The 15,143-nt window shown below is 51.6% G+C and overlaps 2 protein-coding genes across 7 annotated transcripts; one reads left to right on the top strand and one right to left on the bottom strand.

Annotated features, from left to right (window-relative positions):
* The first annotated feature begins 229 nt into the window (after positions 1-229).
* LOC307101417 (transmembrane protein 198-like) lies at positions 230-5,301 on the top strand. Of its 5 annotated transcripts, none has more exons than XM_079774353.1 (5): positions 230-448; positions 1,717-1,978; positions 2,553-3,134; positions 3,599-3,759; positions 3,880-5,301. In XM_079774353.1, the coding sequence occupies exons 2-5, from the start codon at positions 1,804-1,806 to the stop codon at positions 4,015-4,017; spliced, it is 1,056 nt and encodes a 351-aa protein (XP_079630479.1). In that variant the 5' UTR covers positions 230-448; positions 1,717-1,803; the 3' UTR covers positions 4,018-5,301. The 5 variants fall into 5 exon arrangements, with proteins under 5 accessions (XP_079630479.1, XP_079630478.1, XP_079630480.1 ...); XM_079774352.1 differs by lacking the exon at positions 230-448 and adding an exon at positions 562-743; XM_079774354.1 differs by lacking the exon at positions 230-448 and adding an exon at positions 562-743 and having other exon boundaries at positions 3,602-3,759.
* A 199-nt stretch (positions 5,302-5,500) lies between these two features.
* On the bottom strand, positions 5,501-11,150 carry MMP19 (matrix metallopeptidase 19). Of its 2 annotated transcripts, none has more exons than XM_079774350.1 (9): positions 10,910-11,150; positions 10,549-10,634; positions 9,540-9,670; positions 9,098-9,313; positions 8,438-8,683; positions 7,892-8,017; positions 6,818-6,982; positions 6,536-6,663; positions 5,501-6,357 (listed from the first exon to the last, which is right to left on the bottom strand). In XM_079774350.1, exons 1-9 carry the CDS (start codon positions 10,997-10,999, stop codon positions 5,947-5,949), a joined length of 1,599 nt encoding a protein of 532 aa, XP_079630476.1. In that variant the 5' UTR covers positions 11,000-11,150; the 3' UTR covers positions 5,501-5,946. The 2 variants fall into 2 exon arrangements, with proteins under 2 accessions (XP_079630476.1, XP_079630477.1); XM_079774351.1 differs by having other exon boundaries at positions 5,502-6,357; positions 8,438-8,679; positions 9,094-9,313.
* Positions 11,151-15,143: the final 3,993 nt, after the last annotated feature.

The raw sequence follows: 15,143 nt of genomic DNA on the forward strand, positions 1-15,143 counted from the left end.
TACATCTCATTTGCATACCGAGCCGTTCGGTGGACGTAGACAAGCGACCCCTCCCCCACGCAGACCCGGCTCGGGTCCCCTCTCTGTCGGTCCCTTCCTTTGCACACGCCTCTCTCGTTAGACCTCCTCTCAGGCTTCGCCTTACTCCGCAAGCGTGTCCACCCATGAACCCCTCGCCGGCGGCCCCAGAGCAGCAAGAGCCTCTGCCCCAAACCCCCAGTCCCGACCACCCGGTTCTCCAGGAGACAATACTCCAATTCTCTGGGAAGTGGAAGAAACCAAGGCAAAGCTAGGGGGGCGCTGAGACCCCACCGGGGGCTCTGAAAGCTTCCACTTGTCGAGTCATCGCCTAAGTATTCAGAGACTTTTCCGCAGACCTCTGGTGCACCCAGGACCCTTCCCTGCTGTGGTTGGAGGGGGGGTCTCTGGTCCCAGCCTCAAGCAGTAGGTAAACTGTGTTCCCCCACACACAAGGGAAAGAGTTGGAGGGGCCCGCCCCGTGATGTCACCCCCCCCCCCCGCCCTATAGCCTTCCTCCACCCCCCCACCCCCCCAGCTGGTTGCTTTTAGTTCACGGGGCTTGGGCTACGACTTTCAAGAGTTTAGGGGGCAACGAACTGAATGGCCTTGGGGGTACCGACGCCCGACAGCCGCCGGGACACCTAGGACCTCCGGGCAGGGATGCAGCTGGGGGTCTAGGGAAGCACTTCTACCCCCTTCCTCTCCTCAGCCCTGGCAGGGTGGTGAGTAGTTAACACCCCCTCCCAAACCTCTCCTTGTTTAGGGTCCCTAGGCTTCCAAGAGAATTGAGGAGAGGAACCCCAGGGATTCCCCAAACCAACCCTTCCAGCCTGTTAGGACCTTGATGTCCACAAGAAGACAGCTGAAGGAATGTGGCTGCATCCACCCTGTCCCACTCCCACAGTGCCCCCAATGCCAGCCCCTCCTCGGTGTGCTCCTCTCAGGAACCGAGTGCAAACCCCGCTGTCAGCCCTGAGTCCCCCGGGGAAAGGGAGGGACAGGAAAAGTCCCAGTGTCCTGAGGGGAGGAGCAAGAGGCTACCAGAACCTATCTGTGGGCAAGGTGCCTGCTTATTCCATGGGGGTCGTTGGGGCCGGACTGGCTGGAGGCCCCTCCCCCAACAGCTCCATCTCCCAAGAAGCAGAGACTTGAAACCGTGGCAAATGTGGATTCCTTGCCCCAAACTCTTTTGGTTCCTGCCCCTCCCCCCCCTCTCCCCTGGGGTTGGAGCAGCCGTCCAAAGACCCCACCCTTCTCTCCTCTTTCTCCTCCTTCTCCCCCTTTTATTAACCCCACCTTTCCTAGTCCAGTGTGGTAATATTGAGTCCCAGCTGCAGATGGGGCAAGCTTTCTATTTTCAGCTGGAATAGGTTGCTGTAGTCCCATTCGTGCCCCTGGACTCCTCCTTCCACAGATCTTAGGACTTCCTACTCCTCCCATCCCACCCTGGAAAGTTAGGGGGCAAAAAAAGGTCCATCACCTTATAAGATTTCCATTTACGTTTTAGTTAGTGTCCTTGCTGCACAGGGTGGTAAAGAGACAGCTGGCTTCCCTCGACCCAATCCCGTACATTTCTTTAGTTACCCCAGGAGGGCCATGCTCCCTCCTGAAATTGGGCTTTCTTCAAAGGAAGTAGAGGTACAAAGTCCTCAAAATTCATGGACACCTGAGTTGCTGCCCCCTACTCCCTTGCAGGTTTCCCAAACCCCTCAGGACATTCATGGATGGATGAGAGGAGCTGACATTGACCTCCCCCTCTTGTGACCACCTTCTCTTCCTGCCATGGAGGAAGCTTTGCTGCCCCTGGCCATGACCTCTGACCCCAGACCCTTTAATCAACAACTCCCAGAGCCTCCAGACCCAAGATGTGTCTTGGAACCCCAGGACAATCCTGAACTGGCGCCTGCCCTGGTGTGTGCTCTTTGCTGCTGCTTTGGAATCATCTACTGCTGCTTCGGTGAGGGCAGAGCCAGGGTTCTGGGGGGCAGCTGCCCAAGACTGTCACCCTCAAGGATGCTGTTAACTTTCTCCTTTGCTCCTGGGCTACCTCTAGTACTCTATCAGGGAATGCCTACCTTCAGTATGGCCCATGCTGCTCTTGCCAGCTCTTCTTATTTATGCCCTCCATGCCCTCCAGCTGTGACCCCTGGCACTCTCGCTGGCCTTCCCCATGCCTTCTACCTCAAAACTCCATTCCCAAATGATCATCCATGCTTAAGGCTTCTTCACCCTTCCCCAATAACCTGAATCAGCTTATGCCGATTGCTTCCCATCTACCACCCCTAGAAGGACTAGACCTTTTTTCTATACTTACTCCCTTAATGCATCCATCTTACCTCCTTATTTCCCTCCCATCCCCTCACAGTTTCTGAAAAGTCTCTGCCCTCCCTGATATTATTCCTTTCTGCCCCTTGCCTTGAGATCCCTGGGTGTGCTGCTCCTGTCTTCTGCTCTTCTGCTTACCATCAGAGTCATCCCTATGGACTCCTCTTACCCCTTCCTACCTCTCAGTGCCCTGCCTCCCTTCCCAGGCTACCGCTGCTTCAAGGCAGTGATGTTTCTCTCCGGCCTGCTATCAGGAGCTCTGGTGATCTTTCTGCTATGCCACAAGGAGCGAGTGCTAGAGACACAGCTGAGCCTGGAGGTGAGCGCGGGCATTGCGCTGGGCATCGGACTCCTCTGCGGCCTGGTCACCATGCTGGTTCGCAGTGTTGGGCTCTTCCTGACTGGTCTCCTGCTAGGCCTAACCCTGGGTGCCGGGGCCCTGCTGGGCACCGAACCCATCTACCAGCCACCTTCAGCCTGGGTGCCGGCTGGGGGGCTAGTGGGGCTGGCACTGCTGGGAGCCCTGCTCACGCTTCGGTGGCCACGTCCATTCACCATTCTGGGCACAGCCCTGCTGGGTGCTGCGGTGCTGGTGGCCTGTGCTGACTATTTCCTGGAAGGGCTGGCACTGGGCAGTCGGCTGGGCCAACGCTTGCAGGCACTTCCAGCCTTGCCTCCTCTCTGCTGGTATAGCTGGGTCTTGCTGGGAACTTGGCCAGCCCTGGGGGCCCTTGGGGCCCTGGCCCAGTGGAAGCTCATGGATGAGGAACATGGAGGCCACGCCAATGGTGAGTTAGCGCCATGGTACAGAAGCAGCCAGCCTGTGCCTTCTCATGTCCCCAGGTCCCAGACTTGAGGAGGGGAAGGGGGGGGGGGGGGGGAAATACACTTGAGAGGAGAGAGGAGGTGTCTAGGGAGAATGGGGCAGGACATTGAAAGGAAGTTAGGATTGGAGGAGCCAAAAGTCTGGGTCAGAAGGAGAAGAAAAATTGTCAGGGGGAATGGGGAAGTTATTTATTGGACACTGTTTATGGAAAATAATGAAGATCTCAGGAAAGTCCAGGAGGAGAGAGTAGGAAGACTCCAAAGAAGGGTTTCTTCTAGAAGAACTGGGGGAAGAAAGTGGGGGGAAAGACAAGGTTTGATAGAGCCAGAACAAGGTCAAATGGATTTCTCTAGCGTGTGAGTGTGTTTGGGGGCGGGATTTGGGGTCTGAAGAGGCCGCCCTCAGTCTGTATTGCCCCCTCCCAAGCAGTGGTCTTGAGCCACCAGCGCAGGCATCTCCAACTCCTTCGGATCCGTCAGCAAGAGGCCAAGTGGCACCGGACCTCCCCTGGGGTGGGTCCCTGCGAGGGCAGCTTCCGGAGGCAGCTCCCCACCAACGCCCGGAGCCCTGCTGACAGTGTGGCTCCGGTGAGTGGGGGGGAGGGGGCGTTCGGGGGGATGGGGCAGAGGGTACATGGGGATGGTCAGGGTGCGACGGGGACTGACCCAGGCCCTTCCTTCTGTCCTCTCTGCCCTGTGCCCCTCCAGAGTTATCTCCAGAGCCTTCGAGATCGCCAACTGGGACCAGGCAGCCAGGCCACAGCCCCCCACACCATCCTGGACCTGGATTCTGACTATGGTTCCACTATACCCCTCACCACACCTTCTGGTTCCACCCAGACCTGACCCTAAACCTCCACTGATACCCCCATTCCCCTAGCAAGGGCCTGGGAGCACCAGGTGGGCAGGACCGAGCCCACAGGACTCACACACAACCTTCCCCACCTCTTAGACCTGGGGATGGAATCTGTGCTCCAACCTAGACCAGACCTGTAGGGAGAGGTTTCAGAGACAGATACAGAGGAATCTTGGGGAGGGGAGAGGAATGGACGTATGAGTAGCTACGTCTGTCCAATAATAGAGGTGCCCTGCTCCCTAAAGTAACTGACTCCCTAATTCCCTCCAAATCAAGCAGGGGTGGGGGGGCTTACCCAGATAGCCTTTTATATACCTGCCTCAGTGTGCCACAAAATGGTAAAATAAGGGGTTTTGTTTCTGTAGGAACTGTAGAAAACCAGGAAGCCTCCTAAAGCACTTGATAGCTATTTTTTTAAATGTGTGTTTATTGATTTTTAGAGAGAGAGAGAGAGGAATGGAGAAGGAATAGTGAGATAGAAACATCGATGAGAAAGAAGCATCGATCGGCTGCCTTCTGCACAACCCCTACTAGGAATCAAGCCCACAGTTGGGACATGTGCCCTGACCTGAAATCAAACCAGCAACCTCTTGGTTCATAGGTTGATGCTTAACCACAGAGCCACACTGGCTGGGCACTTGATAGCTTTTTGATGGGGAGAAGGGCACAGAGGAGCTCCAGGATCCCCCAATCCCCAGGCCCCTCCTTAGGGGATAGTTGGGTTCCTGATTAGCCTTTCCCCCCAGGCCCCATAGGCTCAGCCCCCTCCTCCTACCTCAGATGGGGGTATTGTCCTCCGTGGTGCTTCCCTTTCTCTTCTTTGTGGGGAAGAACATGGGGCACTGCCTGGCTCAGCCCCCGCCTCCCCCAAAAGCTGGCTTCTAGCTCCAAGGAGGGAGCCTTGGCCTACATGCCAGAGTGTTGCCCTTTGCCCAGAGGAGCCTGGTCTTGGGGGCTGTATGGGAGACAAGTGCCTTCTCTGCCTTTCTGTGTAGGTGATGCTAATTTCTCCCCTAACCAGAACTTTGTCCCCGCCGCCGCTAATCCATTCTAACTCTCCCCACTGTGATTCTCCCCCTCCAAGTCAGTTCCCTGATTCCCCAGATGGCATGAAGGAAGATATCATGAAGGAAGATATGTCCCTCCTCTAGGCAGCAAGGCTATGATGAGAGGGAGGAAGAACATGTGAATAAAGTGGCATTAATTAAACACTGAATCAGGGAGTCTGGCCTCTATTGTTGCTGCTCTTTTGTTTCTTTGCATCCCAAAACAAAGTTAGCCATACTGACGAGTTCTCTGTCCACTGAAAATCTGATAAGGACTCCCTTAGCAGACTGGACTACTGTAGGACCTACACACACACACACACAGCCAGAGGAAGAGTTGTTCAGTCCTCTCTTATGAACATGGAGTTAGCCTTTATTAAACACAAATGTGCCTGACCCTGTCAGGCACTTCACATATAGTATTTCATTTAATGCAACAACCCTGCAGGATTGGTATTAACCTTATTTTGCAGACGGGAACTCTGAAGCTCAACAAGGTTCATTAACTTGCTCAAGTCATAAACAAGCCAATGTTATTCGCAAGGATTCCAAAACCCTTGCTCATTTTACTGGCCATGCTGCTGTTGTTTTTTTTGCACTTCATCTAGGAAGAACAGGACCCAAGTATTCAGCTTCCCAGCTGTTGCCTCCTGTCAGGCCTGATTGACACCTTCTCTCTACCACTGTTTTCCAGAGAGTAGGTAATGCAGTTAGAAGTGCTATCTAGGATGAGAAGAAATGGATAGAGTTGGGGGCTGACCCAGAGCACAGGGGAATGGAGGCTAGAGCTGGGACATTGAGAGGTCTGAGGTCTATGGTCCATGTCCCTGCTGCAGCACCTGCAGTCCAGTGAGGAGACATTTGGTTGAGGTCTTAGGCCTCTGGGAGGATGACATTACCAGGGATTGTGTCTCTGGGTGAGTGGTCAGAGTTCAAGGTGGTATCTATGGACAAGGAAGTGGTAGCCCAGGTTGTTCCTGTGACTGAGTGGTCAGGGCCTGTGGCTAAGGGAGTGGTGCCTCCACCTGATGGGGTAGTGTCTGGGGTTTGGGGACGACAGTGCATCCAGTTGTGGGCGATATCTCTGGGATAGCCCTTCTCTACTCGAAGCTGCTGGTTGAGGTGCCAATACTGTTTGCCCTTGAAGAAGTAGACGTGGCCATCCTGCCAACTCATAGCAGCTGAGAGCTGGTCTGGCACACCTGTAAACAACCTCTTGATTGGTTTGGGGTAGTGGCTGAAGTCAGTTCGGGCCAGCTCATCCCACTGCCAGTATCCAGAGCCCTAGGTATGGGGTGGGTAAGGAAAAAGAGGAGCATGAGGAGACAGCTTAGGGACCCCAGATATCTACCCTCAGTCCACGGCAGCTGCAAAACTCCTTTTAGAAACAAGTCTTAGCTTCTCCATGTGAAGTAGCCCACCCATCCTAAGAAGGGATTTGCCCTTGATTTGAAGTATGTACCTTAAAGAGGAACACCTTTTGGTTGACTGGCCAATAGAGAGCTGCATCCAGGTTGGGTTCTACCCTATTCAGCTTCTTGGGGAAGCCAGGAGATAACTTGAAATTAACGTAGCGCCACACCTTGTCTCCTGAGAACATAGAAGAACAAGTCACCTCTGTCTTCAGTTGATAGTTTTGGTTCCTCCTTTGCACCCTCTCAGAAACTTCTCATCTCTCCCTCCCTTTTATGGTTTCTTTGATGGTAGGCCCTCTGAGATAAGACACATAAACTAGTCCCTTTACCCTTAAAGAAGTAAATCCATTGTGTTCGAGGAGAGTAGACAGCAGCATCTAGGTTTCCTGGGAGTCCCTCCCACAGATCAGATGCTTGGAATAAGGGACCCAGCCCTGAATCTGTCACAGTCCACACGTAGCTCCCCTTGAAGGCATAGGTCTTCCCACGGGGCCCTGAGAGCAAAGATGTGTCAACAAATTAAAAAGACAGGGGTCAAATAAATACTTACGGTCATCTCAGGCAGGCTGATCATTTTCCCTTCTCCCACAGCCTGATTCCTCAAAAATTCATCCAACTTTAGTTCAGTAAGGTTAAGGAGGTAGAGAAGGAGGACCCAGAGTTCAGCCTCTCCTTTGTTGTTCAGAGCAATTGAGGTCTGGTCCACTTAGCGAAACTAAAACCCTGCATAGAACTGCTTCCCCTTGGGGGAACTCACTTTCCAACCCAGTGGCTTCCAAGTTATTCTTCCATGCAGGTATAATACCTTCTCTAATAGACATTCCAGTTAATATACACTGAGTAGCCAGATTATTATGATGATCTCTGAACTCATAATAATCTGGCCACTCAGTGTGTGTGTGTGTGTGTGTGTGTGTGTGTGTGTGTGTGTGTGTGTGTGTCTGTATAGAGGCCTGGTGCATGAATTTGTGCATGGGTGGGGTCCAGCCAGCCTGGACAGGGGGAGGGGACATGGGTGTTTGGCCGGCCTGCCTGCTGGTTGAACTCCTGGTCAAGGGGACAATTTGCATATTAGCCTTTTATTATATAGAACATACACTGAGTGGCCAGATTATTATGCGTTCAGAGATCATCATAATCTGGCCACTCAGTGTAGTTTTCTCCATCTTGCTGTATTTCCAGGTGTGTCTTAGTGGCCCTTACAGCAACTGAGGTAAATGCCTACCTGGCCCATCTTTAATTTGGCTCTGAACACTCCCCCCCCCATGCCACATGCCTCTTTCTATGACCACTAACTCCTGCCTGCTCATGCTGTGATCCCACGTCATTTCCATTTGTCCAGGTCTCAAGGTCAGCAGGCTGCCGTCACTGCTTCCCTATAGCCTGGAGGGAAAGGGCCTCACCCAACATTATGGCATCCAGTTCACCACTGCAGGGATCTGGCATAGGACTGGGTTCTGTGGGCACCTGGGGTACAATGAGGAGTTCTGTCACTTCTTCCTCATCCTCTGTCTCAGGGTTCTTCTTGCCTGCAAGGTAATGTAATGCTGCTCAGAGAGAGAACTCATAACTCCTGGCCTTCTCACTCCTCTGTAAGTTTGGCTCAGAGGCCCCATAGAGATGGGGAAAGGGAATCCTAGAGAGTTTCCCTTGGTGGGAGGCAAGATCATATTGATATTAGCAGGAGCATGTTCTGATTTAGGAGGAAGAAGGTTTGTTGAAATATTCATTCTTCATCCCCAAGAATGGGTCTGAGGGGAGAGAGGCCCCAAAGCAAGATTAGATGTGGAAGTGTCAGAAAAACAGTTCTTGAAAAAAGAAGTCTGAACAGCTGAGCAGGAGGAAGAGAAATAAGCTAAGCCATTTCCCTCAATGGAGGTTAGAACTGCCTCTTCAACCCTGAAGATGCTTATCAGACTGGCCCTCGTGATCACTAGGGGAAGGACTACCATAGAGAGCCTGGATCCCTGCCACATCATCTGGGTGCAGCTTGAAGTGGGGCCGGTAGCCAGAGTAGACAGGGGCCATGAGGGCTTGGGTATATCGGGAGTGCCCAAGCCCCAGGGCATGGCCCAGTTCGTGGGCTGCAATGATGCGAAGGTTCACCCCCTGGTAGGTCCTCTCAGTCCAGCGCTCATCTTCATCAAAGTGCACGCTGCCCAGCTCTGGAATGTCGGCATGGGCCAGGACCCTTCCTGGACAAAGGCAAAAGGTGGATAGGGAAGAGGTCAGAGCTCCTGTAATAAACTCCAATTACTCCATTCCCATAAAATTCCCCCATCTTTGGTCACTGTCTCTTGGATACCTCACTCTCTTCTTTCGGATTCCCCTGTCATCCCCCAGTTCTTACAGGGATGCCCATCACTCTGCTACGTTTCCTCCCAACCACTCTCCCCTCTCTGGCCCAGTCCTCTCTGGGTTGTGCCTTGAGCAGGGTCCAAGGGAGGTGATCAGCTGCTCCCCAAGGGAATGTCAGAAGGTGGTTAGAGAGTGTAGGGGTAGATGGGCATAGGGGTCAGCCTAAACATTAAGGTTCCAGAGTCCGTGGCTCAAGGAGACAGAGGTAATCTCAGAGGTCTGTTTGGTGAGAGCCAAGAGCTGGTACCTACCAGGCCCATCAAAGTTATTAGAGCAGTACGGGCTTTGGCGGCCATGAAAGGAGAGGCGGATGTCAGCCCAGCCAGCCTGCACCTCCCGGAAGGTCAGGGGGGCCACATTGCTCCAGTACTGGAAGGCTTGATGCAGGGCTGCACGGGCCGTGCGGGCTGGGAGGGTGGAAGGCAGGTTCAAGATGCGGAAGGTCAGGTGCTTCTTTCTCCAGCGGCCTGGTTATTGGACCAGGAAATAGATTAGAAACACAAATCCTTCTGCCAACCAGAGAGCTCTGCTGATGTTGTGCATTCACTCAGCAAAGCTATGCAACAACCCTCCAGCCACGTGATGATCAATCAGGTAACCACCAGGTTACCTACCACCCATCCAACACTGAGCTAGTCCAGGCTGTCCACTGCCACCTCTGCCTATCCCCCCTCTCCCAGGCTCAGGCCTCACCCAGCAGCAGGTATTTAAGGGTCTTCTGGTTGAAGGGGTCCTCCAGACCACAACGGGGCTGGCTCATGCGGGCCCTTGTGGCTTCATCCAGCTGACCTGAGACTGGAAGCTCAGATGCTTCCTGAAAAGCTCTGAAAAGAGGGAGAAGGATAGGCCTAGCAAGGTAGGGGAATCTGGGATGACTGGGCATCTGAGGAAAGCTCTTTGGCTCCCTGCTGCCCAAAGTGATAGCTGAGAATCTCTGAAGCTGATGGGTTTACTCCCGCATCCAGTTCTCATAAATTGGACTTTCTCTTCCGTTCCAACCTTACCTCCCCATCTCCAGTCTCTTATTTGGGTAAGGTTCTCCTCGGTGTAGCCTTTCCCTCACTCCCCCACTGCCATCTAACTTGCTCTGGAGACATGTCCTGATCCCCTGCTCTGAAGACTCACCCACCCCTGCTCCCACCTGAGGACCTGTCCTCTCTCAGACTTCTCCCCTCCTGGCTGGATACCACTCCCAGCCCAGCCTGCTCTGGGGCAATTTCATCCATCAGGCACTGCAGGTACAGTGGCTTTTCAAGGGATTGTGAACAGATGTGAGAGCAAAAAGAAGAATGATCCGTTGGATCCAAAATAGAAAAAGAAAACTTCAAAATAGAAATAAATGATGAATTAAATGTCTACAAAAAGGCAACAGCATGTCGACAACTCAACCCCAACTCAACTCAGTTCATACTTTTGCATATAAATTATGCTTAATGTGGGCTGTGACTCAATATTAGTATTTGAATACAATGCGGAGCATCCAAAGGAGTGTTTAGAGCCTCAGAAGATTCAATGACTGCTTCTCATCTTTGAATCCCCATCTCACCCCATGCCCACCACCCTGACAGTGATAACCACCCATTCCCTAGATACCAACATGGATTTGGGTCAGGCAGAGGTGGGTTTAGGGAGAGGAAGGGACAAGGAGAGGGAAAGACCTTGCCACCTCAACCCTGTAGGCATGCGCTTTAGGATCTCTCACCTCAGAGCCTCCATGATATCTTCTAGCCTGAAGTTATCAGGTCCTTCTAGAGGCTTCTGTAGGTACCCATATTGCAGAAGGTAATCCTATGATAGAGGCAGCGGTTAGCAGGATAAAAAAGGGGGTTCGTCTCAGGGTAAAGCCTCTACGTGACCTAACAGAACCATGTGGATAGGAGGGGACAGGCGTGGAAGATTAAAGGAGAGGCACCTTAGCAAAGGGGCTCCGGTGGAACAAGAGGAAGATGGGCAGGGATAGGGAAGGCAGGCAGGTTGACGGTCAGGAGGGAGGCTTGGATGGGCTATGGGACAGTACCCTGATTCCTCCCCTGGCTGAGGTCCTTCCTGCCCAGGGGACTCACCACTGCTGCCTCCTTCTCTGCAGGCCCCAGGGCCCGGCCTGTGACTGTCATGGGAAGTAGGAAGCCCAGCCACAGCAGCCGCCAGTTCATGGTCCCACCACACAGGAGCTCCAGAGGCTGACTGCGGCCCCTGCCCTGGAATCTCTGGGAGCCTGAGGGCGCAAAGATGGGGGGCAGGGGGACTCTTGCCTCCAGTTCTTTTCACTTTTTAGTCTCTGGTCCTCTTTATAGGGAAACTGGGGGGAGTGGCAGTGGGAGGTGACTCAGCCCAGAGATATGTTGTAATTCACCATTAACCCCTGCCCTGCCAGAGGGCAGAGTCAAGAAGATCCCCCAACCAGGCCCCAGAGTGTTCTGCTGCAGGTAGGAAGACTTTTCACACTGTCCGGGGGCGGAGGGGAGCATTTTAGGAGGATGAGAAGCAGAATCTCTGCAGAGACTGGGGATAGGGACCACAGTCATCCCCTGGAGCTGGATATTCCTATGCCCCAGCAACCTGGGGCAGCAAACTCCTCATCTTCAACCTTCATGTCTCCCTGTCTACTCTGAAATGGGGCTGGGCGGGGAGGGGATGGTGAAGCTAAGAGGTAGGAAGCAGCTTAGGTGCTTGGATTTCAGGTGAAGGAATCAAGGATGAGGTCTTATATATTTTTTTGCCCCCAAGACCAAGTTGGAAATTGATGTTTGTTTGTTTTTTAACTATATTTTTATTATTTCAGACAAAAAGTGAGAGTGAGAGAGAGATAGAAACATCAATGATGAGAGAGAATCACTGATCAGCTGCCTCCTGCAGGCCCCCCACTGGGGACCGAGCCCGCAATCTGGGTTTGTGCCCTTGACCAAAATTGAACCTGGGATCCTTCAGTCCGCAAGCCAACGCAATATCCAGTGAGCCAAACCGGCTAGGGCCCAAGTTTGAAATGTAAATGCTCTTGAAGCCGACTTGTGTCTGCTTTCATAAAAAGTCATGATTTCAAAAATTTAGTGAGCCTGGTATGGAGGTAGGGTTAACAAGGGCACACAGAAGTAAAGGGCAGGAGACTGAGCACAGGGAGCTTACAGAGAGGGTCAGGGCAATCCAAGTACCTGAAATGAGGGGAACCAGGTGCCCATCCTAAGGGTCATGGGGCTGTGGAAAGGTTCACTGAGGAGGCAGACTTTTTTTGTAATTTATCTTTATTGATGAAAGTATTACAGATGTCCTCCTTACTTTTTTCTTGTTTGTTTCCCATTGAGCCCCTCCTCCCTGCACCCGCCCCTCCCAAGCCTTCGCCACACTGTTGCCTGTGTTCATGGGCTACGCATAGAAGTTCCCCAGTTAATTTCTCCTCCCCCAGCCTTGAGAAGGCAAATTTTGGAGGCTGCCCAAGAGCTGGATGGGGTGAAAGGGTACTGAGGGACAGGGACAGTGCAGTCCTTGAGTAAAAGTATAGAGCTGACCCTAACCGGTTTGGCTCAGTGGATAGAGCATCAGCCTTCGGACTCAAGGGTCCCAGGTTCGATTCTGGTCAAGGGCATGTACCTTGGTTGCGAGCACATCCCCAGTGGGGAGTGTGCAGGAGGCAACTGATCGATGTTTCTAATTCTCTATCCCTCTCCCTTCCTCTCTGTAAAAAATCAATAAAATATATTTTTTAAAAATAAAAGTGTAGAGCTGAGAAAAGCCAGCTGTGCTCAGTAAGTGCTGAGGGTCTGTACTACTTCATTCACACGGAGTCCCTAGTGCCTACCCCAGGCGAGCTTAATCCTTCAGGTGGTGCTTAATAAATCTTTGTCAAATAAATGATCAGGGTGGGAACCAGAGTTTAGAAAGTCCTGAATGCTATATAAGGAAGAGAGGGAAAGGAGAGGGAAAGTTACATTTTAGAAACCTACTTTGTGTTAGTTGATTTCTATTATCTCATTTAATTCTCACAACCCTCTTATGAGAGAAGAATAATTCTGGCCATTTTTTAGACGAGAAAATGGAGAGCCAAAAAAAGAAACATGACTAAGGACATGGAGCTCCTAATTGGTCTGGCCTGTATTTGAACCCTACTGCTGACTCCATAACACATGTACACTGACTCTTAGAGCTTTCTTGTTTTGTTTTGTTTTTACTTGACGAGAGAGAGAGAGAGAGAGAGAGAAACATCAGTGTGACAGAGATACATTGATTAGTTGCCTCCCGCCTGTGCCCCAATCTGGGATCAAACCTACAACCTAATCTTGTGCCCTGACCGGGTTCAAACCCGTGATCTTCCAGTGCATGGGATGACGCTCCAACCAACTGAGCCAAACCAGCCAGGGCTAGAACTTTGTTCCTTAAATGGTTAGGAGCCAGGGAAGGCTCCACTGGCATTTATGCTTTACACAACATTTGCATACCATGCAAATGTACAGGGAAGTAGTGATAGGAATGGGGGGAATGGTTACTAAACTCACGTTCTCAGTAGGACTCCAATTTTGAGCCCTTCCTTACACCCCAGCCTGAAAGACAGATAGACTACAGTGGAACACTTAACACCCCAGGATGGAGGTGGGGGATACTCCTGACACATATTGTTGCCCTCATTGATGCTGGTCACCTTCATCCACCCAGCACTCAACTGGGTAACAATCAGGTGACTAAGTCCCACATGGCCAGTGACCAGCAAGGGAGGACAGAGAGCGTCTGGCTGATGAGTCACAGAGGCCATGACTGTGGAAAGGTTGATGAGCCCACCACTAAGGTTGATGCCCCCAGGAAATGATGGAATTGGGGAACCAGCTCATGCTCAGCCCCCCTACAGGGCTCTTTCTCCACCCTGCCCATCTGTCCCTCTTTTCCACACCCCACCCCTCAGTCCCTCTGCTTTTGTGAACGAGACATGAACCAATTGAAAATGATAATAGTGCTTGCTTCGGCAGCACATATACTAAAATTGGAACGATACAGAGAAGATTAGCATGGCCCTTGCGCAAGGATGACATGCAAATTCGTGAAGCGTTCCATATTTTTGAGGCAGCTGATCGATGTTTCTCTCTCATCGATGTTTCAAACTCTCTGTCCCTCTCCCTTCCTCTCTGTAAAAAATCAATTAAAAAAAGATAATATTTTTCTGATTAAAGTTTTTGTGTGTGTGTTTTTCTGAATAAAGGTTATTCATTGCTCACTGTAGTAAATTTGGAAAATATCAAAATAAACAAGGAAGAAAATGAAAACCACCAGTAAATTCTATACAGAAGAGAACTACTAGTAACTTTGATGCAGTTACTTGGAACAGTGACCCTGAGTTTGGCTCCAGCTCTGCCTGCCCAGGCTCAGCCCCTGGAAGCTGGCTGCGGCGGAAGAGAAAGCAATAGAAAGTAATAAGGATAATGGGGGAGGGGCAGGAGCAGAGGGTGGTGGCGGCAAGAGGAGAATACAGACAAGGAGGATACACGGAAAAGGAGTAAAGTTAAGATGAATGTGGAAGCAGATTACTCCCCCAGGCACCTCATATAAGAAAAAAAATCCTCGGGATGTTTAGGACTGTGTGTTAGTGAGAGAGATGGTGGTTATCATGAAAGGTGACAGAGTGGGCACTCTGGCCTCCGAAGACCCTGGGGGATAGAACCACATTCTAGATACTAAGAATCCAGAAGAGAATTGAGGAAAATAGTGAAAGCTGCCAGATAATTTATTTGTTTATTTATTTAAATCGCAGCAACAATTCTGAGGGCTGGTATTATCACCTTTTTGTAGAAAATAAAAAAAAAGAGTCTCTAATCGGTTGTTTTGGGTCACACAGCAAGAAGCAGCAGAGCCTCGGGCTCAAGCTATGATCTTTGTACCCCCCCCAGTCCCCCCCCTCTGGGGGGGCACCCAAACAAAAGCCCCTAGAGCCAGGGGCTGCAGGCAGGGCCTAAGTACAAGGACTGCATGACTAAGTCTGTTCCCGTAATGGCGTCATGACCGCCCTCTGCCAGCCCCGACCCCCTGAGCCAGGCTGACCCAGCTCTTTTTCCCTCTGAATTTGTCATCTCTCACTGGGGGGGCTGGGGGAATGTGTGTGAAAGGGTCACAACATGTAGTCTGTCTGCCCCAAAAAGAGAACTTGATTCCGTGAGAGAAAGAACTCCTGGGTCCTTTGGCTGGCTTGCTCCCTTCCTGCAATCTGGTTTCCCTGGAATGTGTATAGAAATATTTTAAATTATGTATGTTAAACTGTCACAGGAGGGATTGGGTTAGAATCTGAGAGTATGTTCTAATGATCAGAGGCTATGGGGCTGT

The sequence above is a fragment of the Cnephaeus nilssonii genome (genome assembly GCF_951640355.1).
Source record: "Cnephaeus nilssonii genome assembly, chromosome: 6".
Taxonomy (NCBI): domain Eukaryota; kingdom Metazoa; phylum Chordata; class Mammalia; order Chiroptera; family Vespertilionidae; genus Cnephaeus; species Cnephaeus nilssonii.

What these genes read in the sequence shown, in the direction of transcription:
- MMP19 (XM_079774350.1), bottom strand. Translation starts at nt 10,999, where the DNA reads ATGAACTGGCGGCTGCTGTGGCTGGGCTTCCTACTTCCCATGACAGTC. An exon ending in CAGAGAAGGAGGCAGCAGTG is followed by an intron (nt 10,635 to 10,909) that starts GTGAGTCCCCTG and finishes CCTCTATCATAG; the next exon opens with GATTACCTTCTGCAATATGG. An exon ending in ACTGGATGCCATAATGTTGG is followed by an intron (nt 6,983 to 7,891) that starts GTGAGGCCCTTT and finishes CTTTGCTCTCAG; the next exon opens with GGCCCCGTGGGAAGACCTAT.
- LOC307101417 (XM_079774353.1), top strand. Translation starts at nt 1,804, where the DNA reads ATGGAGGAAGCTTTGCTGCCCCTGGCCATGACCTCTGACCCCAGACCC. An exon ending in AATCATCTACTGCTGCTTCG is followed by an intron (nt 1,979 to 2,552) that starts GTGAGGGCAGAG and finishes CTCCCTTCCCAG; the next exon opens with GCTACCGCTGCTTCAAGGCA. An exon ending in CTGCTGACAGTGTGGCTCCG is followed by an intron (nt 3,760 to 3,879) that starts GTGAGTGGGGGG and finishes GTGCCCCTCCAG; the next exon opens with AGTTATCTCCAGAGCCTTCG.